The sequence below is a fragment of the Gasterosteus aculeatus genome, chromosome 6, assembly GCF_964276395.1.
Source record: "Gasterosteus aculeatus chromosome 6, fGasAcu3.hap1.1, whole genome shotgun sequence".
NCBI classification, from domain to species: domain Eukaryota; kingdom Metazoa; phylum Chordata; class Actinopteri; order Perciformes; family Gasterosteidae; genus Gasterosteus; species Gasterosteus aculeatus.
The window spans coordinates 14,791,085-14,814,218 of record NC_135693.1 but is presented as its reverse complement, the minus strand read 5'-3'; the positions used below and the strand labels follow the sequence as shown (position 1 = coordinate 14,814,218).

At 46.8% G+C, this 23,134-nt stretch overlaps 2 protein-coding genes and 1 non-coding gene across 7 annotated transcripts in view; 1 reads left to right on the top strand and 2 right to left on the bottom strand.

Annotated features, from left to right (window-relative positions):
- The window catches only part of LOC120820651 (ankyrin-3), a 101,070-nt gene extending 98,446 nt beyond the window's left edge, over positions 1–2,624 (bottom strand). For all 5 annotated transcript variants that reach the window (XM_078104704.1, XM_078104716.1, XM_078104717.1 and 2 more), the window contains exons 1-2: positions 2,483–2,624; positions 1,963–2,403 (exon numbers count right to left, since the gene is read on the bottom strand). In XM_078104704.1, coding sequence (XP_077960830.1) covers positions 1,963–2,031 — 69 coding nt within the window. In that variant the 5' untranslated portion in view covers positions 2,032–2,403; positions 2,483–2,624. The remainder of the gene's footprint in view (positions 1–1,962; positions 2,404–2,482) is intronic.
- Positions 2,625–10,441: 7,817 nt separating this feature from the next.
- trnaa-ugc (transfer RNA alanine (anticodon UGC)) lies at positions 10,442–10,513 on the top strand. The gene has a single exon. It is a non-coding gene; the product is annotated as a tRNA-Ala (tRNA).
- Positions 10,514–16,515: 6,002 nt separating this feature from the next.
- ubac2 (UBA domain containing 2) lies at positions 16,516–22,310 on the bottom strand. Its single transcript, XM_078104700.1, has 10 exons — positions 22,058–22,310; positions 21,488–21,612; positions 20,955–21,074; positions 20,648–20,754; positions 19,743–19,866; positions 19,572–19,619; positions 19,248–19,356; positions 18,992–19,134; positions 18,731–18,877; positions 16,516–18,507 (listed from the first exon to the last, which is right to left on the bottom strand). The coding sequence occupies exons 1-10, from the start codon at positions 22,086–22,088 to the stop codon at positions 18,400–18,402; spliced, it is 1,062 nt and encodes a 353-aa protein (XP_077960826.1). The 5' UTR covers positions 22,089–22,310; the 3' UTR covers positions 16,516–18,399.
- Between the last annotated feature and the right edge of the window lie 824 nt (positions 22,311–23,134).

Sequence of the window (23,134 nt, the reverse complement as noted above, 5' to 3'; positions counted from 1 at the left end):
TTAAGTCGAGATCAGAGAGTGTTTGGAGGAACATCAAAGTCGTAAATAAGCTCACTGTCAAACACTTACAAAAGGTGCAGGCACACGCACACGCACACACGCGCACACGCACACACACACACGCACACACACACACGCACACACGCACACACGCGCACACACACACACACACACTGATCAACCCCTAAAAGGCAGACATGGGCTGGTGTTTGCTCGTGATTTACTGCCATAATCACGCTTAGGTTACGGCACCTTCAGTCAGAAGATGTTTGATTGTATCCTTGAGCTTCTCTCGTCACAGCAGCTGCTTCATGAAAAATATATTTCTGTTCTGCCCCCCACCCTCCTTCCCTTCTGCCCCTGCCCCTCCCTCTCTCTCTCTCTCTCTCTCTCTCCCTCGACATCTTTCACTCAGAGCACAAAAAAAAATAGTTGCCATGGCTACAATCATTGACACATCTGGCATAGTTATTTGGCACGCGCATGCGCACCGGGTGGATTTATATAGATAAACAAAGATACTTTATTCAGACCATTATCAGCTACCTGACAATCTGCATCCACCTCATGTGAATAAATAAATGTCAAGGTACCACATTTATGCTGATATTTAAAATAATTATATATATATATTTCAAATACTTCCTTTTGGTTCCGTAAGGTCGAAGAGACGACCATCATGAATACATTATATCCATCTTAATTTTTCCTATTTGCATTTCTCACATTTGGATTTTCATTCAATCGGTTCGACTATTACTTTTTACTACTGTTACTATTACTGACTATTAGTTTGTGTTGAGGTTAACTCGCATGTATTCATTTTCACAAGCAATACACCAGCAGCAGTGTGACAACATTTCACAACTCACAAGTCAACCCCTCATCTGGAGGAACCCGGCGGACAGCTTCCCCACTGAGGGAGGCGCATATCACAGCCGCTATAAATGATTTAATGGGAGACAGAGAATGTTTTTTTATCCTGAATAACAGATTCACTCCGCCTTGCCCCCCCCCTCCCCCCCTCGCCAATGTGCCTCCAACCACGTCCAAAACCACGTCCAAGCTCAAATGGCCTGGAAAATACTCCGGTGTATTTTGTGATCGGTGGCTTTTTGACACCTCTAATGAAGGGCCCCAGCCAAACTTATAACGCCAGCTCATACCAACAATGCACACGCCTGAAAGCGTTAAACTGCAAAGCATTATCATTAGGGAGCAAAGGTGAGCCCTGGCACGCACATTCCGCACAGACACATTCCGTTCCATAAGTCAAAACATGTTTCTGTGGCGTCAAGCACCTTCAATTAAAATACATGAAAACAGCCGCGGGGAGCGAGACAGCTTTGCATACGTTGGTGTGTCTCAGATACACGCACGCACGCACACACGGGGAGCTGTGGAGGAGGTCGATACCTGTGCGTTGCGTGCATTCAGCCGCCCCCACCCCTAACCCCGAGGACATCCCCTGGCCTCCAAGCGTGCCACGCTCCTCACGCACAGCACGAAACAACCCGAGCGGGCGGGCGGCGCGTCGGGGGAATAGCCGGTGGCTGACAGGCGGCTTATCAGAGGGCTCTGGAAGCGTTCCAGGGGCTAAACAAACATTTCTTGCTCCTGTCAGAGCCAGTAGGCGCGGAAGAATGTTTTAAAAAAAATAATAAAAAAAAACTCATGGAAGTACGATTCACAGAAATACAACCGGGCGTGCAGGCTGTACTTCAAATGCATTCTCTGCTAAATAACGCCGACCTGTCCGTCGCTCTTGCACACCAGGATGATCCAACCCCCCAAAAATGTGTTGAGGAACAGTATCAACATGGGTCGGACACGCCTTCGTTCACTTGGTAACGGGTTCATCACCTCCTGCCTCTCGTACAAAAACACGTATGACGCTCATCTCAAGCAACAACTGAGCAAAGCACACGTAGACAGAGAGGGCTCTTCCCCCCTCTCTCGTACCTTTTTGCCTTTCTTCTTGCGATGAGCCGCTTTCCCGCCGCCTGCCTTCTCCTTCGCTTCCTCGCTCATGTTCGGAGAATCCCGCCCTGTTCCTCTCCTCACTTTTCTCCTTTTTAATCCAGCATGTGGGAGCCTGTGGAGCGGGCTCGGCGGGCGGCCGCTGTCTTCACCGGTGAGACGCCGCCTCGGGGACTGTCCATCTAGAACCAGCGAGAGAAGGGTTGTTCCACGCAGAGTGGCAGTGAAGAGAGGAGAGACCGGGAGGACTGTGCTGGATGCTTTCCTCCTCCTCCTCCTCCTCCTCCTCCTCCTCCTTTACACGCTCACAGACACACGCGCTTCGCAAACACGCTCGCCAAAGCTCCACTCCCACTTGCCGCCTTGCCTGCCGTGTGCAATTGGCGTCTCTCTCTCTCTCTCCGGCGCGCTCAGGAGGCTCGGCTGAGGAGGTGCAGGGTGTGGATGTGTGTGATGAGGGAAGGCAGAAGGAACAGAGGGAGATGTAGAACGTGCTGCCTACCTGAGCTGGAAGACCGGAGGGGACCCCCCCAAAGAAATGGGAGGAGAGGGGAGAAGAGTGTGAAATGGTATTACTGGTGTTACTGAAAGAGAGAGCGGCGTTATGGCAGAGACAGAAGAGAGAGAGAGAGAGAGAGGGGGGGACGGGTGGAGGGGTGCGTGATCAACACAGTCTCTTCACTCTGCCGGCTGGAGGAGTTCTGCCGTTGCCCCCCCCCTGCTCAGATGTTGTGATATGAAATGAGACTCTCCGGTGGAGAGCGACGTAGAGCGAGAGAGAGAGAGAGAGAGAGGATCATTAACACGATGCATCAGGTCCTTCCAGAAAAGGAAGTCTCCCCACTAGCCTCTGCCAGCGAGATCAGCTTACTGGAAACTGGAACAGAACTGCAGCCGGCACTGGCTGGCTGGTGGATTGAGATGTGTGTGTGTGTGTGTCTGTGTGTGACAGGCAGACGCACGCCTGGAGGAGAAAAAGGAGACGCTCGCGCAAAAAAGGTTTGATATCATCCGAGCGACACGCGGCCAACAGACAGAGAGCGAAAAGAAAGAATAGAATAACGAGACTTGAACCCGATTCAACAAGCTGAAGGTCTCCACCGACGAAACCTTCCCACTAATGAGGCACGAGGAGAGCAAGTGGACGGTGGAGGAGACGGGAACAAGAACGCCCTGGGTGACAGGGAGAGACGGGAGAGATCGGAAAGGAGGGGTGAGAATGACAGCGGGAGATGGGGAGGAGGGAGGTAGGGAGGGCGAGAAAACAATGTGTTATCAGTGAGACGGACGGACCAGGGAGGAGAGGATGAAAGAAGAAGCGAGGAGCAGAGAGCGGTAGGGTTTGTTGTGATTTCCCTCCAAACAACAGGTTCTTTATTCAGGGGGGACGTAACAATCCCTCCCTCCCTCAATCCACACTCCCTCCTGCTCCCGACGAGCAGCATGCCCCCCCCCTCTCCATGCTGTTTGGTGTCAATTAGGCCTTGGCCTCAAAACAGAGAGGCGAAGGCCGGTATCTTCAGAAAAAGCATGTTTCCAATGGAACAAGTGGACACCAACGGATTTAAGAGTCGAAAATGTTCCAACTAAAAGGCGCAGAATACGAAATTCGGAGCATATCTATTGGATCTGCGAGCAGGCGGCTCCTAGCTAACAATGCTAACGGCGCTAGTGCCTTAAAGCACAAAACTGCCGAGAATATATTTCACTTAGCGACAGATCTATTTCATAACCCTAACATATATTTTTAATAAAACAATGGAAGGGAAAACACTAAAGCATTATATAATACTTATAATGGAAATCAATCAAAGTAGATGGGGGGTCACAATAAGAAGTAAAAGGCTTGTTTGTCTTAGGGTTGGTACATTTACTAATATAGTACTAATATTAGTCTACAGACTAAATACTATTGGCAGAGCAGTGTCAGAATGAAATCCAATTAGATACCGTGTGTTACCACCACCCCTCCATGATACCACGGCAAAAAGATCTACTTCAAAAAGTTGGATATTAAATTTCTTTTCTGGCCGAGAGGCACGACCAGAAACAACAGCGGCGATAATGGGACGAAGGGTAAATGTTTGCCAGCTTGTAGGGCAGCAAACAGGAAACCTTTCATTAGGGAAGAACGATGTAGAGAGTGGGATGAATTAACTTTTCCATCACCACTGGCTTTTGTGTTTTGCTCGTGAACAGAAACACTTTTCTGCTTCAGTAACTCTGCGGTCTCTCTGGCAGACGCATAACCGAATGAAAAGAGAGTGAACGATTACATCATGAATAAATCAAACTAATGTGCGAGTCAACGCAGTCATTAAAGTTTTCTTTCTGATAATTAGATGTTTAATGCAGACAAGCAGGCATTTACATAACATTTAACATCTTGGGTTGTTGCCAAAATGTGATTTTAATTTAACTAATGGGGTTCATGTGATTGCACCAGGCGGGTGTGAAAAGTAAAGGAGTTTCTTGAACTTGCCCAGCAGGGGACGATTCCTCTGATTGCAAAGAGAAGATTATGAGGAAGTCTATAAAAGGTTGACCCCAATTTACTCTTGCTTTACTACCTCGGTAAACATCGCAAACATGGGTTCACGGTCTTAATCGCTACTTGAGCTAGGAGGGTATACTTTAGGACATGGCAACCTTGTGATTGACAGGTCGCGACCACTTCTTAAAACTCAAAACCTTTTGAAAAATGGGCTTATCGCTTGTTAAAGTGAGCTGTAAGACGATATTTCTTTAAAAATGGCATGTTTAGCGTACGGTCGGGCTTAGCTTCATCATCATCATCATCATCATCATCAATGGACAACAACATGGCGAAGGACAAAAACCAAGATGGCAATCTCATGCCGAACTCAGGGCCATCCACAAAAAGAATGGGTGACGTCACCATGGCTACCTCCAAATCTTACGCTCATTCTATGGATTACACTTAAATACAAGTCACCTTTAGAAAGGGAAAAGGGAGGTAGGACGAATATCATATCATGACTACACCCAAAAGCTTTGGAACCCCAATGCTGTGCTCGACCTCAGTGAAAGCTCAAGACAGATTACCCGCTGTGACACCTATGACATGATGTCCTCCAGTCGAGACTATCATCCGCTACTCCAGCATCTCCTCTTCACTCCACCCCCCCACGTCCCCCCATCTACAACAACACCAGAGTCCAGAGAGTGAGAGGAGAGAAGGATTGCGCTCGGCTCCACTCCATTTTGTGAGTCAGTCGCTGTGCATGCACAGTATTGCTGATGGGGATGTGTGCACGTTTGATTTTGTGGGCGCCTACAGCTGATGTGTACCGCGTGTGTGTGTGTGTTTAAGGGTGTGGTTTCTCTGGCTTGGTGCCAGCAGCGGTTGTCATCGATTGTGCCAGGAGGTAGCCATCAGCCAGTCGCTTATTAGGATTTATTGGCCTCACACTTCACTTGGAGGAACGCCACAAAGTCGCACAGAATTTAAAGGGCCCTGTTCGTCCCAAAATCCAAAATCCTTTTAGTTGTGCTACTTATCTATCTGGATTGTCATGGTATAAGTTACTTAACTATGGAGATATTGGCCGTAGAGATGTTCGCCTTCCCTTGAATATTTTGGGACTGAATGAACCTCAGGCAAATCCAACCAAAGAAAACTTGACAAAAATGTGACCGGGAAAAAGATTTTGTATTTCACTTTTTCAAGAAGAGGTTCTCCTTTACCCAAACAACAGCTGCAAGTCCTTCAAAGTCTGTATATTAATGGAGAAATGCAGCAACGTGCGCACACACTATTCCCGCTGTGTCCTTTAGAAGGGGAGTCATTTTTGGTGGGGATGTTGGATTTCCATATCAAAAGGCATATTTGCAGGAATAGGCGAAAGAAGCAGGCCAGAGCTTCCCCAAATAAGGACAGTAATCTGACGGAACAGAACAAAAGGGGCGAAGATGTACAGTCAAATGTGGTGTTATCTATTTTTTCTCCCTCTGCACTATTTATTCTCCTGTTTAGATAATCACTTAACACTCTACTGGGACATTTTTTAATTCAGCCAACGGTGCTAATGTCCAATGTCCAAAATGTCCAGCTAGTCAAACAAGCTCCATATTCTCAGATTCAAAGAATACATACGACGTGTGGATGCCGAGCAGTTCAGTGTGCACTGTGTGTACCGGGGTTGCTGATCATTGGGAGGAGAGTTAGTAGGTCAGTAAGGCTGATATTCACTGTGGTCATCCATGATTACCGATCCATATTAAATGGTTTAGTTACCGTGTGATTTCTGATTACTTAGAAGCCCTTGTAGGCTGAATATACAGATAATAGCACAGATAGTAGTGGATAATCACACTAGTATTAGTTAGGATGGTGAAGAATTTATGATTAAAATAATTTGAAAATAGGGTGTTATAACTAATGAGATATTCCTGCAGGATGAATGTAGGATTTTATGTGACCATTTCATGAATATGGATTTAACCATAACGGACCAGGGAGACATTAAGCAACTGTACTGTCTTTAAACATTCACACTCATGACGTTCCTTCAGATCTCCGAGGTGGAAGTTGTATGAAGAGAGTCGAGGGTATTCAGTCTCTGATCAGTGTGCCGTGTGCAGCGGCCAGATAGGGGCTGACGGACGGCTCTACGGGGGGGCTTCCCCATGTCGGGCTCAGGTTGAGAGGAGCTCCGCACAAATCAAGCGCCCCCTTTCACTAGAAATCAATCATTACATAAGATGGATGCTGCTGATCCCGCCATGAAAACCACCCTCCGCTGAATCACGCGAGGCAAAGCCTCAAGCCAATGACGGCCTCCGTGCACAGAGTAACAGCGGATGAAACTCCTGTCTCAATCCAATTCACGTTTTGAAATCAACTCGACTGTAATCGATGATCGCATTACAGTCGCGTGGTCGTTATTACCCCATTCAGCTTGTGTACGACAGCAGCTCTTGTTTTATTGCAATAATCTATAGATTTCTTGCTCTCAAGTCATGAGCTCTGCAAAAAATGTGTTTAACACTGCATCAAGCACATGTGCAAAACCGTAAAATGGTCATTTATAGATCAATATGTTTGGTCACAGCGGCACGGATGCACAGACGATTCGACGAAGATCCAGTGGAGTTCTTCTTGAGAAAAGCTTGGAGAGGCCTAACTGCACATTTGCCTTCCACTTCCATCCACATGAGGACCCGACACCGACGGCAGCCAAGTACCGAGCCACAAACGCCCCGGCAGAGAACCGAGCGCCGACGGCGACGGCCACCGAAATCCTCCAAACTTCACGTGGGCCAAATCTCAAAAAAAAAAAAAAAGGCAGAACGTACAGCACCAGATACACGAGCACGCACATCCTTTTTGACTGCACCCAACCGGAGGAGTGAGCGGCTCATTTTGGGCTGCGTCCTTTCATGTGTGACAACAATGAGGGTTAAAATTCAGACCTACTTTCCTCGGTAATCAGGTCAGGTCCGGACAGGTGCTCTCCGACTGATAAAGGGTTGTGGGGATGGGAGGGCTCCATTTTTTTTTTTTATATTGCAAGGGTTTTATTCTAACCTTCGGGGAGTCATTTTGTATAACTGACCAATATTAGCACACAAATGAGCAAGCCACCCGATTCTCTCAGGCAGGGCTACAAAACACTGAACCTGATATTAAGCTTTGATCTATTAGGATTTATTTTTGGGAGAAGAGGAAACGAAACTCTAATGTTAGTTGTGTTTCTCTGTAAAAGATACTGATTATCTTTTCTAAAAGAGCAAGCAAACAAATAACCACGCGTTTAAGGGCAGAAAATCATTAGTAAACATTAAACTACTGTTAATTAGAATCGTAAACAAACACGCCCATCATTGTACCATATTTTGTTGAACCATCTATCCATCTCGACCTCCTGCCCTTTTTTTTTGCTAGTTTCCCAATCAAAGTAAATGTATCCCGTTCAGCTGTTCCCTCACAAGCGGTTAATCCGCCCTGCAAATACTCTAAAGCCCTTTCAAAGACGCCATCCTGGAGCAAATAAAACCATGACGTCCTTTAATTGGCAGAGGCGCAATCTGCGCTTGAGTGTGCAGTGCTCTAAAAATCAATACGGTGCTATTGTATTATTCAGTGTTCAGTTCCTGGTACTCGCATGGCCCGGTGGCCGCTTACTGTGAAAACTAATGCAGCATTCTACACACAAACACGACAAAGAGACGACTATTGACTTTGGTATTCCGTCTCGCCGCTCTACGGGCGCACATGCAGCGCCTTTTACAGCGCGTGCTCAACTTCGGCCTGCATCTGGTGAGCACAGCTGGAATCGTGGATGCGCGGAAGTCTTTGCACTTGCCGTCACTGCGACGTCCGGAGGGCCGTCTGATCCCTGCAGACGATCCGGGCTCAAGGTGCTGCCGGAGGGAGGGGGGGCGGAGGAAAGGGAGGTCAACACGAGCACAAAAAACCAGGCCGACGGCAGACCTCGTCAGGCCGGGGTGGCGTCCTCTCTAATTACCTTGTTTCCATTTTACCGGGAAGCGGCGCAGCGACGACGAGACGGCTCGTGGGAACCAGGATTCAGCCTCAACTTGACAGTAAGCAGAAAGGGTGAGCAGGTGAGGCCGCGTGCCTTTGCAATGAGACGGAGACAGGAGGGGTTTCGTGCGATGAGAGAGACGTACGACAAAGGAAAGGCAGAATCTGCCGAACAATAAAACTGTTTTGACACCTCGTGACTTCAGCTTTGTAAAACAGGTTTGAAACCTCCGAGCAGTCGAGGCGTCAGTGAAATGTTGAGAACAGCTGGAGGGCTTCAGCAAGAAGCGGATCAGTCCGTGCTCCCCAGTGATCGATGGCTTCAGTCAAAAGATGCAAATTAGCTCCAAGCTAGAATCTGGTACAGTGAATCAAATGGTGACATTTACGTTCAAACTGTACATGGCCCCTTTAGAATGAACAAATAAATAACAATCTACCGAAGCTTCAGCTTAACTTCATTCTTGAAAGTGGGGTTGGATGAAACTGCTCACTTTGGCTGCTAAACAAGTTTGTTTATGTTTTTCAAATCTGGCTAGAAGTGGATGTCTCCTCTTCTTCACTCTGACATCTCCTTCTTCTCACAGCACCATTAGAAAGCTCAAATAATAATGGCTAAATTAAGGGTTTAGGTGCAAACTGTTAGACGATATGAATGTAACATATCTCAAAAAATAACTGATATTATGATATAGAGTCACATGAGTTTTTAACATGCTGGTTGTTAACAATGCTGTTCGGTGGTGATTTGCTTGTCCCTGTTGAGTCATGGAATGAATGAACACCATAAGCAGCTGGATGTCACTCTAACTGGGAATTAGATGGTAACTTAATTCCAGTGACTCAGCCCACAGCACCATTACCTGCCATTACAGCGCCACATAACTGGGTTTAAAACAGCAACAGCAACTACATTTATCTACTTAAAGGGGATATTAATGTCAAGGTGGCATTCAGAGAGAATAGATGGAGGTCTGGCATGGGGAAGGAGGGCAGAGAGAGACAGAGAGTGAAACCAAAGGCAGCACTCATGAGCGAAGTGTTGGGAGGAAAACATTGGGAAAATCATTGAAAATATGTAGATGATATGCAATATGTAGATTTTTCTTTAATGAGCATATTGTTTTTTTATTGTTTTGATGTATTAGATATGTCCTAACTACAAGTCCTCATGTTGAAGTGACTGAATTCGGATGATGCTTCTGGGTCAGTTTCCCCTCCAGTTCTAAACCTCAGTCATTCTTGTCTTTGTATCATCATAATGTATTTAGTTTAGCATCCCTTGAGGCACCACAAAACCATTAGTCAAGTCATTACAGTCAGAATAAATCACTTTAGGAATGTGTTGTACATTTGAAAAAATACAGCTTTATAATAATTTTAGTTTTAATTTTGACTTGTTCGTGGCACAGTGAATCAATGCAATTGTATCAAGATCTACTGGTGAGCAGCCTGTCAAAGACTGCAGACCTTTTAATGTGATTTTGTTTCCAGAAGCTCACGATAATCCACTACTTATTTTGATGGTTACGGTGCCTACAATGTGCGTTGTTTTTTAAAATATTACATTTTTCTCATAGTTCAAGAAAGCAATTGAATTAATGGAAACTAATCCCTCCGGTCGAATTAAAATATCGGCTAATGTTACTTATTTTAATGTGAACGAGGCGTTTGTTCGTGTCTCCACTCACCTTCGAGTCTCTTTTGCAGCGTGTGAACGCGCTTACTACCAACTTAAGAACAAGTTAAGAACTCGCTAATGTTACTAGAATATTACAGAGCTGGGAGCTCGTTAAAGCAAATAGCATTTAGCTTGACAGCAGATTCATATTAGCAAACAAGCGGAACCAACAAGTTAGCTAACCCACAGCACTACGGGATAACGCCATATAACATCATAGACTGGAGAGAGAGTTTATATGCATAGATCTTCCCGCTGACATGTCATCAGGGGATGTAGCTCAGTGGTAGAGCGCATGCTTTGCATGTATGAGGCCCCGGGTTCAATCCCCGGCATCTCCACCTTTTTACAGCTTCTGTGGCGCATGGAGCAGACGGGGTTGGCAGTTGAATCTCCGAGCACCTTTACGGCAGCATATGTCGGATTCGTCGAATCCTGTGAATAATTTTCCCACGGGCATTAATAAAGGATACTTTCTTTCACTTGAGCCCTTCGTTTGACTGACTTGCATACACTATTAGCTGACGTAGTTAAGGTAAGTTAAGACTTTCATCCACACCTTTTCACACAGGTAAAGAAACGTTAAATTTCTTTTCTGTTTTCACAAATGAGAAGTACAAAATTGCAAATCCTTTGGGCAAGAATGGACATGATGCAAAATACAATGACATCCTGCCAAAAATCCATCAGTCCTTGAGCTAAACAATGACTAACCAGTCCTCCTCCCATTCCCACCCCCAGTGCCTCTGAAAGCGCCATTAACACCTCTCCATCACCATGGCATCCACAGCTTTGAACTTCATTTTAGTGAGGTGGGTCACAGACGTCAACAAAACAAAGTGGCAGGTACAAAAGCTTTCCTTTCTGACTCAAACCCTGCATTGAACCACATCATCATCATCATCATCATTGTTGTCGTCGTCGCCGCCATCATCACTGTCGACTCGGCTCTGCAACCGCAAATTCGTGACATTTGGATATTTACAATAATTGATGGTTTAGAATTGTGTGTATAAACTAACTGACTAGGTGTCACACTGTCAAATACAAACATAGTCTCAGGTAGTCACTCCGGTGCATCTTCGTTGAAACGGCTTCCCGGTATTCCAGTTCTGTAGACGTGTAATCTGTTCTAGGTACAGTATTTAAGTGGCTCATACCAACACTACTATTAGCTGTCGAACCTGATCCCCCCCCCCGAATGACAGTGCGGATGAGTGGTATAGTTATTGTGTTCCTTTGAAGTCAGTTTCCGTGAAGGACTTACAGATAGGACCGCTCGCGCTCACTTCTACCAGTATACCGGTTAAACTCAACCTTCAAAGGCCATAAAATATGGGGCTAAGCCTTTGTATTGACATTTCAGCTTGAGTTGTCATATGTTGTGTTGTTGTTTTTTTCCGTTTTTTTTACAGTCATCTACAGTCATGCGACAATATGGGTGCCACGGGAAATTTCTGGCATTTCTGAGCTCGCCGGGACCTGTACCATCAATCAATGCTAAACGTAAAGGATCAATACAAGTTTGTTTTTCTTCTCCGACTGACTGACTGGATAAAATCCATGTACGTTGAGGGCCGTGCTAGACAACCAAATTGCCCCTCCTTTTTGGAGAGTATCATCTCCCTCCCTCCCTCCCTCTCCCTCTCTCTGTTTGTCTTGTGTACAACCACACATCCACACACACACACACACACACACACACACACACACACATGCACGCACACACACTGAAACACATGGTTGATTCGGGACTGCTGTTCTGCCGGCGACATCATCACTCTCCTTCCCACCCTTGTCTCCATGGAGACGAGCTTCCAGAGCCGGCTGGTTCCAGACCGTTGTGAATCAGCACAGACTGAAAGGGGGGAGGGGGAGGAAGGGGGTCTCTTTGTGTTTACACATGACTAAAAGAACACCGTGAGCTCTGGGTTGTCTCCGTGCCAACGCTGAGGTGATCAAAAAAAGGAATATTCTCATAAAGATGTCTGTGTTTGAAGGTTTGCGTGGTCACCCGGGCGCATTAAATAACACGACCACTTCTTTCGACGAACACGACGCCGCTCGTTCATCATTTCCGTAACGATATAATTTGGATCTGCTGGATGTTCATTTAATTTGGCACATCAAATATCATTTTCCCCTTTATCTCATTCACTTAAACAGACAACACAACATCATATGATGTGTAGAGAGAGAGAGGGAGAGCGAGAGCATTTCATAATACTCACCGTGACATCCACATGCAGATGAGTCTATGTTTGCCATTATTATCAATATTGATGATTATACAGTACCAGTCAAAGGTTTGGACACACTTTCTCATTGAATTGAATGAAAAAATGTGTCCAAACCTTTGACTGGTTCTTCATATTATTATCATCATTCCAAAAATCCGTGGTGAGATACGTATTTGAGGGGTGTGACGAGGTCTGAGGTCACATCGATCAATGGTGTCCATATGCAACAATCCGTTCCATGTGCTGACTGATATTTCACCTGCAACAATGGACGTACAAGTGTCCTCTCCACATCAACCATTTTAATAGTCTGAGAAGAACAAAATACATTTTGACTCCTGTAAAACGCGCGTTGACCTGCTGCTGCGGAAGCGGCTGACCGCCTCAGAGGCGGCAATGACCGGAATAGAACGGTGAGTCCTTGGTTTTAAGGAACAAGATGCCCAATTAGCACTACTTAGAAAGGCCGATGGAGCACAAAAACAGGTAGCGGGAGGTGCAGAGCGTAGAGAGAAGATGGCTCTGCAGAAAAACAGAAAGCCTCTTTGCCGGGCCAGGAAACGTCCACCTGCTGTGTGTCAGCGGAGTAGACAGCCGGAATCCCCATGCCTCGATGATAAATGCACTAACAGCTGGACGCTTCCTCAGTCGGGACAATGTCGGAAGCGTTTAGTGAAGTCGATTTTGGACCGGATGTAATGGATCCGCTGGAGGCCGTGTATGTGTAAGTAAAGTTCACTTAGTGGAGCGACGGAAGAGAAAGCTTTCATCAGCTTAACACCTGCACCTTGGTGTCTGAACCGGGTACGCCGTGTTCGTCACATTTATAGACGCGCACGCATAAGCATGCATAAAAATAAACAGCCGCGCACGGGGGGGGATGCGTTCATGCCATACCGGGTGTGTGTACAGTTACAGAGGAAGTTGGCCCTGTTAAAGGTCAGAGGACACGGGGGATTCTTGTGAGTGCACTGAGGGCCACACACGGGAAAGAGCAACGTAAAGCTCATGCAGGAGGCAGAGAGCGACATTCCAAACATTTCCCTGTGAGTGTCCGTGCTGTTCGGGAGCATCGGAGCAGGAAATGGAGAGAAGAGGAGGGGCGGTGAGAGAGCGCAAAGGCCACAATTAGCTGAACATTTTAAAGATGACACTTCACTGGACCGGTGACTATCTCACTTTCAGATGAAGTCTCCTAAAAAGGAAATCATTCTGCTCCGCTGTAATCTTCAGCTCTCACATAATGGAAGAGCTTGTTTTGTCTGAAAGTGCTTAGCTTCCAGCTCAAAGCACAAAGGTGCAAATGCTGTTTACGTGATCCCGGTGAAGGACAACTGTTTCCGGAGCGCATCATTTGGAGACACGAAGACGGGCCTGTGCTCCGGGTCAGTGCTGTGTAGATGGTCAAGAGCGGCAACGGCTGCTTACCTCACAGTAATGCTGATTAAAGAGCCGGAGCAGAGTGCCGAGGCTGCAAATAACTGTTTTCTAAATAAGCGTCTTGTGGGATTGCGGGTTTCTTATAATTGGGCTTGGGAAGGTCCAAGGCGCAGAGCTAGCGGGAGATGTCAACAAACAAAAGCAAAATGGGGAAGTAAAAGGAAGGAGAAGTTGGGAAATCCAAAAGCTGCCATCACCGCTGGAGGATGAAAAACAGGTTGAACCGACAAATCCCGATGATTAAAGAAGATTGCTCTCTTTTTGAGGCGTAACCAAAGCAGAGCGCAGACTAAACAGACGCTAAGGGGCACACGGGGAGTGAAATGCTAAACTCCAGAACGACCTATGGGCAGCTACATTGTCGTGTATCCCCATTAACTGTGACGTTCTATTGAAAATGACTCACTGGAAGCATCAGCAGCACTTTGCCCGCTCGCTTCCCTCCCTGAGAACAAAACATTCACACGCGTGCTGCACAGTGCACTCACGCAAACACGCATGTGGGCAGACAGACACGGTTTTAATGCACGCGTATCGTCCAACAGGCCGTGATTGTTAGGAAGGAATCAAGCAAACAAATGATGTGATTTTCTCGAAGCACACCGGCCTGAATATTATCACCACATCAGTGGGAGTCATTACGCATTCTTTCCTTTTCATAGTTGTGGGCTCAGAAGCGAGAGGGGAAACAGAGGCGCGCTTGTTACGGATGAAACACAAACATGAAGCATTTTGTCACGGTGAGAAAGTCATTGAGCCTCCGTGGGTATTTTCCTGTCATCTCTCACCAGGCGATCCCTGAGGGCACTCCCTCCCCAGGGCCGCCGCCGCTTCCTTTTCTCTCTCTCTCTCTCTCTCCTTTTTTAAGTATAAGCGTACAGGAGGCATACAAATGATCACGAAGCACGAGGAGAGCCCGATAATACACGGGTCCCCATGGCAACAACACAAAACGGCATGCGCTCACCATGGCAACAGGGCTGGAGAGGGAATACGGCGGAGATGGGGGGCTGGAGCTGGTCCTGGCCTCCGGCTGTTTGAAGGGATACGTGCACGCCGGCAGCAGCAGCAGCAGCATCGGCGAGTAGTTCACTCACGGCACAAACGCCGACATGTTACGAGCATGACAGACCCGTTGTACAGGAGACCTTAAAGCTACATTGGTGCTTTTTTATGTAAACAGTGGATGCCGTGACTCAGTGCAATGTGACAGAAAAGACCCCCCCACCTGTGCAGGTCACTCTTTCAACTCTTTATTTTGTTTCAATAAAATGTTTTTGTTCACACTCGTAGCTCTCATTAATCTTGATTTTTTAATAAAATACTGTACCCAGTGCAAATCAGATGGACAAATGAGCAACTACCTGGCATGGTGGGTGATTTTGCAACTAAAGAGCCAGATATTTCTCTGAGGGGGGGGGGGGGCAGAGCTTAGGAGGGAGTGTTTATTGGTTTCTGCATTTGCCAGTGAGTCAGAAACTCATATGGATGATAATGTGTTTCCATGACAGCTGGATTTGTGGAGAAAAAAACAAAACACTTTATCATGTTTTTACCCTCCTCACACACGCAGAGCCATTTCAAGGCTGCATGTATTGTGAAGACAGGAGGCCTAAACACTGAGGCGATGTCATATCCGTATGTTCCAACAGTACAAAAAGACAAAGTCATGGGCCGAACTGTTACTCTGCCTGGCAACATTTTCCAGCTGGCTTCGAGTGTTAGTGAGTTTAGAGGTGTCTAAGAGAGCTGGATTTTGTTTTCTTCCAACAAAGCCATGCTAACTCCCCCCCTCCTGTTTTCCTTCTTCGTGCTAAGCTAAGCTAACCGGCGGCCATTGTCTTCTCACCTGACACCGCCGAGAGGGGAACGAGCGTATCTGCGTGAATATTCAACCGTTCCTTGAAGCGACAACTCCACTTTCCTCTCCTGAACGCATCCTCAACCCAATAATCACTCTCAAACGTCTCCCTCCACGATGGAGGAGCAGGAGGAGCAGGGATAAGGAACTGGATCTTCACTCGTGCGGTTTGAGTCCACAGTCAAAATAAACTCTAGAGGCTCTAAAGAAAAATCTAATCGCTACGCCTAAACGAGACATAATTAATGCCACACATGAAATGGGCATTTCACTAAAGGAATCTCCCTAATGGCGCTGGTTGTCGGAAAAGTATTATTTCTTTCATCGGTCCCTTTAATTAAACAGCGAAACACAAAGAGACACACCGATATGAATCACTGTGGTTTAAGCTGCTTTTCATTCCGGCAGCCATTAAAAGAGGCCTCGCTTCACTGGGTTCTACGTCAACGGAGGCTGAATGGAACTGTGTTGCTGTGACCTCAGGAGACTTTCTGTGAAAGTGGTGGTGTGGGGAGGGGAAGGAAGGGAAGTGGGGGTCCAGATGACATCTCGAGTGGAACTTATGGAATAGGAGAGGCATGGGCAGCTCAAAGTACCATTTGGTGCTCGGTGTATCAGGGGGTATTTGGGGAAACATGTAAATTCTTTCACTCGAGGATGTGGGTGATTTCTCTCCGTTGATGTCTGCTGGTGGAATAACGCCAGCTGGTGGGCGCGGCACAACGAGAACCCGCCTGGCTCGACGTCTCCATCTAATGACCAAGTTTTACATGTGGGAACCTTCACAAAAACAAGGCAGTCATTTCTAGAAGAAAATGTTATGTCATGAAATATCTTTTATTGTGTAATTTCTGCAATTTTCCACTGAGGGCTTTCAATACCATCAATCGATGATCAATATTGTCGTTCTATTATATATCAACTTTTCCGGTTTTTAACATCTCACTATTTCTTTTTAGAGGAAACGCTATTTGAACAAGCCATTACTTTAATTTGTTTTTTTTAAAAGCCAGTCAAGCGGTATACGTACGTTACTCGTATGTGCCGTGATTTAACATTTTCTCGCTAGACAAATGAACCCATCTCTTATTTTATCACAAGAGTGCCATCATGTGTCGCAAACTAGTACCACAACATCACAGTGCATATTAAAGCACGTTACTAACATTTGTATTTACCAAACGTGAATCTCCAAATGATGACATTTGGCTTTGGCTCTGTGGGAAAAGTGGAGAACAACTGTCTTCCATCCCAAAACATTTGTTTGTGTGGCATTCTCCGCTTCGAGGGGACGGATGGTAGCAGTCGATAAAAGTAACACTCGGCAAATTTATTCCACGGATAACGCATGATTCGTTGAATTAATCAGAAAGTTGTGCACGAGACAACCTCCTCATCACACCCACGTACTGTTATACCACTCACAAAAGAAACACACACATGACCGACGGTCAGAACTTAATATTATCAAGCACAAAATATAAAACTAGCATCAGTCTTTGACATCAATACGTAGCGGCTGCAATGTTATTTCTGTTGCACAAAATGTTTGTACCTTCTATACACACAAAGCACACGTCCATTTTACCTTGTCATGATATTGCATAATAAATATCATTGGTCCTTTAAGACTTGGGAAGGATTCGGACGCGTGTTGGCAGAGAAAAGACTCAGTCCAGAGAGAATAAATAAAAACGAGGAAAGGCTGTGAGAACACGACCTCGAAGGGCAGCCGTGCATGTGTGTGTGTGTGTGTGTGTGTGTGCGCGCGCGCTCGGGGGAATTCGGGTCTGTAAGTGTGATTACGTCACTCACAGGCCGCCACATAAACCCTGAGATAGTCGTCCGTCACCAACGCTACAATACTTGGAAAAATGGAAGAAATCTAGCTCCTACATGTGACACCTGTGCAGGAGGATCGTGGTGAAGTACGGAATATTGTTCATGGAAGCTGTAATTACGACCTCTGCTCTTCCTCGTGAGGTGGGCGTTATAACAAGCATCTCAGCCTCAGCGGGAAAATAAAGTAAAAATGAAGCGTGGATGATTTTACTTTTTCCGAATGGGATGAAAATATGACACGACGTTCTCCGATCCGTCGTCTCACCGAACCTGTGCGCCTCCCTTTCATCCGCTTCGCCCACGTCCGGCTCATCCGCTCGGGCCGGTGATCCGAGTGGAAGACGTCACGCGGTGGACGCAGGAAGCAGAGTAGCAGTCTGAAAAGTCTGTTACTGTAAGACAGCATCTCTGTGTGGGGAGGGTTGTGGTTGGAGCTCAGCGGACTTGTGTTTTCACGAAGGAGTAACTGGCTTTGTATCCCCTCCGCCGCCCCGAAGCCTCCGGTCGGCTTTCTGTAGTCGCAGGAAAACTCCCCACAGTTGGAGGAGGTGCGACTCGCCTGCCTTCCAGCGACGGCGCCTGACTCGCGCCCCCCCTCCGAGCCGCTCCCGTCCTAGCGCTCTGTGCCTTACACCTCTTCCCCAATCAGCCTGCGCTCGGGCATGGCCCCCGGACCCCACCTTATCTGTACAAAATGGCCCGTTGTTTAGCGTCTTTCTCCGCTTTTGCACTTGGTTGCTTCTTCTTCCCGGTTTTATGTCGTTTTTTTCTCTCTCTCTCTCTCTCTCTCTCTCTCTCTCTCTCTCTCTCTCTCTCCCTCTCCCACTCTCTCCCACTGTCTCTCTCAGTGTTGCAGGAGGAAGTTAGTTGCCGCGTTGATGTCGTTGTTTGAAGCTCTGAGGGCCTCGAGGGCATCGCTCCTGGAAAAGCCCATTTCCACCAACAGGGCAACCTGAGGGACAAACGAAAAAGAAAAAAAAAAAGCATCAGCTGGGACGGTCGGAGAAGTCGTTGCACGGGGAAACGGCAAACGCGGCGGCTCTGCACAGACGAAGGCGTGGGAGGGCCGGAGGATCCGCTTTATCAGTCATTCTGTCCAAGAAGATTTTGAGTCATTCAGGCCCACGAAATAGTTGAAAGAAATGTACGCGGAAACGCACACACGCAACACCCACCTGCTCCTCTGCGACAGGAGACGGGTCCGACGGAGGGGGCTGTGTGGAGGCCTGCGTCTGAGCCTGGGGAGGGGGCTGCACTGGGGGACGGTTCTGTCCTCTTTGTCTCAGGGTGGAGAACAGCCTGGTCCAGCCGAACAACCCGGACTACACGCACACACACACACGGGGGGGGGGGAAACATTTCAGTCATTTCTACACGTACAATAATGGTGTTTTATCCGCGTGTTAGTGCTGCAGCAGTTCTGGCGGTCCATCTACCGGAGGCTGTGGCCTGTTGTTCCTCGTGGACTCGTTGTACTGGGCCAGCAGCAGCTGCTGGTCCAGCACGTCCATCCTCTGCTGCCTCTGGATGTCCAGAGTGGCCCCCATACCCAGCGGCGCCTCACCGCTCGGCTGGGCGCCTGCACGGACGCGGATTGTTAACAGCAGTGAGGGGTCTTACTTTAGCTTTAATTGCAAGTAACACTTGGTCACGCTGGATTTGTGCACGCGATTCCCCGGCGGTCGGACTCACTCGAGAAGATCGGCTCCAGAATATTCCGTCCAATAAAAGACACGCAGGCAGGTACAAAGATGAGCTTCTGCATCCAGAGGACATTGGAGTGGTAAAGGCCACCTGCGATCTAGAAGGCGCAACAAAAAGAAATAAATACATTTTTAGTACTGATGTCAAAAGCCAAACATGTATTAAAGAATACAAACATGAATAAAATGAACACCAGGCTTTATCTTTGCAGCAATTTTCAGCTCCTTTGAGTGGTCCGTGTACCTCGTACCGGTCATAACGCACTTATTACACTTCTCTAAATACACAGTAAATAAAATGTTCTTTACTCACCAGTCCGCTGAGTGCGAGGAGCCACATGAAGGGACTGGAAGTCAACAGCTGCCCCACAGAAGGACAAAAGGGGATCACAAACAATCGGGGTCACAAGAGCTGGAGAGTAAAGGATACAGCTCAATAGATACATACATTCCTACAGCAGTGGAACGGGGGGGGGGGGCTCACCTGCAGGCCCACTATGTAGACCAGAGACTTGTTGGTGATGTGGATTTGGCCCAGGACCTGAGTGACTGGGACCCTGGGGATCAACCGGTAGAAAGGCACAAACAGAGCGAAGACCGGAGCCAGCCTGGGGGAGGAGGAAGGAAAAAGTCAAGAGGATGGGGACGACACGAATAGAAACAGCATTTCAGGGCATTTGGGAACGATGTTACGCTTTTTTAAATTTATTTTTTTCCCTCTGTAGAGCCTGTAGGTTACACCGCAATAGGAGGCATTTAAGAACGGATACCGCCCCAAGGCTTACAGTTAGATAGGATCCTCGGTGTCCATGACAAATTCATACAACGAGACATAACTACTTGTATAGGTAATTTATATAAGTTTAAACCTATATAACAACATATTTCCTGCACAAAACTAAGTAAATTAACTAACGGCCACGACCGCAGATCTCTCGCTCACTCGCTCGCTCGCTCTCTCTCACCGTCGCGCTCTCTGCACAAAGCGGTTTGAATGAACGACAACAATAAACAAATCAAGAGTTTCGTGCTAGCGATTTAAAGTCGCGATTCTTTTCCCAAACATCTTCATTCGTCTTCATTCAGTGATTGAAACTGAAAGTTTTACAGTAGCGACATTGAACGCTCCGAGCGAGCTGTGCTGTGAACATGGAACTTTTCCTTGGCATGAAACGGCAAATAATCAAAGCAGTGCATGAAGCTGTTGTAGCCGATCTAGTCTGTTTTTTTCATGTAGTATACAGTCAGTAGTCAGGCGCGCCTCAGTTTTTTTGTTTGTTTGTTTTTTAATTTGAATATTAACAACTATTCAAATATATATTCGAATATAGAATACTCGTTGACAGCCCTACTGCTGAGGTTTGGCATGTTGGCACTGCGGCTACTCACAGGCCTGCAGGCAGTTCCTCCACCTCGTAGTCGAACAGAGAGCGGAAAGCCCGGGCCAGCAGGAAGTCCGTCAGCGCGGAGAGACACCACGTGGCCAACAAGAAGGACTGGAACACAGACGGTGAATAGAACACAACAAAGGTATCGCTGTCAAACGGTGGTTGGTGAGAACTCGTGTTGTGTATCGTTGATTTTTTTTTTCCTTCATGAAAGTAACAAAACGGCACAACTTTAGATTCAACTCGTCAAGTTTTGGAAGAATCAAGTTCGGAAATGTATAAATTGGTTGACGTTTTTCGGTACTCACGGCAAACTTCCTGCTGCCAAAGCGCCTTTCAAAGATCCGGAAGTTGTAAATGAGCAGGGCGCTACAGAAGGAGTCCTTCACGTCGAGACAGACCAGCCTGCCGAACAACAAACTCCACAGCTGCAGCACAAAAGGTAGAGCAAAGTTTCCAAATAACAATTAAAACAGTACCACAAAATAATACAAAGTCAATTAAAGCTTCTTTTTTTTTTTAACTTCCATCAATGTGATAAACGATGAGTGTGTAATCTCAGATTCTGTTCAAAGATTAGTTGTGGTTTCAGATGGGAATTGGCGTATTCTTCCCAAAGCAATGACCTCTGACCCCTCAGTTATGTGATCACAAATGGCTGATGTTGCCAGTTGTCTCTCGTCCGCCTTGATGGAGCTCACACAACAACAACAACAACAATGCGAGATTTGAAGCTGCTCCTAAAACAGTTGCTTCTGGTGTTGGACTGGGTCAGCGCCCAAGTGGACCCTAGTGGCGTCTCCTTGTCTCCTTTACACGCCGCGGCCCCCCAGAGACGTACCCGGTGGTGCTGCGTGACGGCCTGCAGGTCGTACACAAACAGCTCCTGGTACTGTGGCAGCAGGGCGAGCATCACGGTCAGCCCGCTCAGAACCAGCAGGAGGCCTTTGGACAGGGGAGCCTTGTCTGTGCACAACACACACACACACATTTATACTTATTACACACTTATTACACACTGATTGCAGTGAGATCAGTTGCCAGCTAATTTGTTCATTGGAGGTGGGGGGGGGGCAGTGTGACGTTAATAGGAATAGATTAGATTAACCTTTCCACACACAACTATTTTAAACGATGACATCCCAATGGGAACCAATCGCCTTCCGCTGAATGGAGAAACAAACCCGGATGGATGCGAGTTGAGGGAACGCAGCTGCGGAGTTTGAGCTGGTAACAGTTAACGTTAGCGTTACACGCTCCTCCGGGTCAATGAATGACAGCGCAATGCTAACGCCGCTCGGCTAGCAGCTGTCAGCCGTTAGCGTCGCTGCCATTGAGACTGACAGGGGGGCGGCGAGAGGACTTCCTCGGCCCCGGACGTCGCTTAAACTGCTGCTTCCGGGATACTTACACAGGCCCCGGGAGCCGGTGGTGGTAAACATGGCGTTCGGGACGAGTTCACAGAATCCACACGAAACCCCGTTGATCCCAAAGGCAACGAATACAACACTAAGACACCGCGATAAAGTTGTGGAAGGGATCCATGCTGTGAGTGTGAGGGCAAAGGGGATCAGCTACGGGAGCTCCAGAAGCCCAAAAGACACCGCTTCGCCTTCCGCTGACACCAGACTGAACGGGCCCGCAGAGGTCGCTGTTGATCCGCGTTGATCTCCAGATAGTTTATTTACTGGTAATGCCCTTATTCTAACGCCATAGAAAACTGTCTCCACTTAATAATTTCTAATTGATTTGAATAATAAAGTAAAAAGAAAGAGGATGACATTTTTAAAACTATTTTTTAATTGTTATCTTGGTCCTCAGGGATAAATTGCTGACGGTATAACTTCTACTACTGTTACTACTACTAATAATACTGTATAAAGAAAAACAGGTAAACAAACGACCTACATCGTGTTACTACTAATATTAACAATGCACTAAGTAAAGTAGTAAAAAATACATTTTTGAATACAATTCAGAGTAAAATGATAAAACATAACAAATAGATTAGAATACAGATTGCACTTCAATAAAAGATCAATTCCCCTGATGGGAATACACTGTCTGGATCTTAATGTTCTTGTTCCCTAATGCTGCAGTTGATTTATTTGCTTGATTCTTACATGTTTTTGTTTGTTTAGTATACACTTATTGTTCGTCACTTTGGATACCTTTCAGCTAAAATAATGTAATTCTAGCACCACTACTTCTACTGCTCCACCTGCAGCACCTGTGTCTTGCTTACAGGCATTTCGGCAGGGATACTGCAGCCAGATCGTCCTCTTGCGAAGGGCAGCCTCCTTTCCCACAATGCCATCCTGTTGTTATCCTAAAGGAAGGTAGTCCCAAGCCCCGAATCATTGGTGTCGTAATGTATGTCATCCATGTCAGATATGACCATTCGCCCCGCACGTGATGTGTGTTTATGGGTTGGATGTGCAGAGAAGGAGCGAACAGGGAGTGTTTCCTGCTTTGTGCTCAGCTTTCT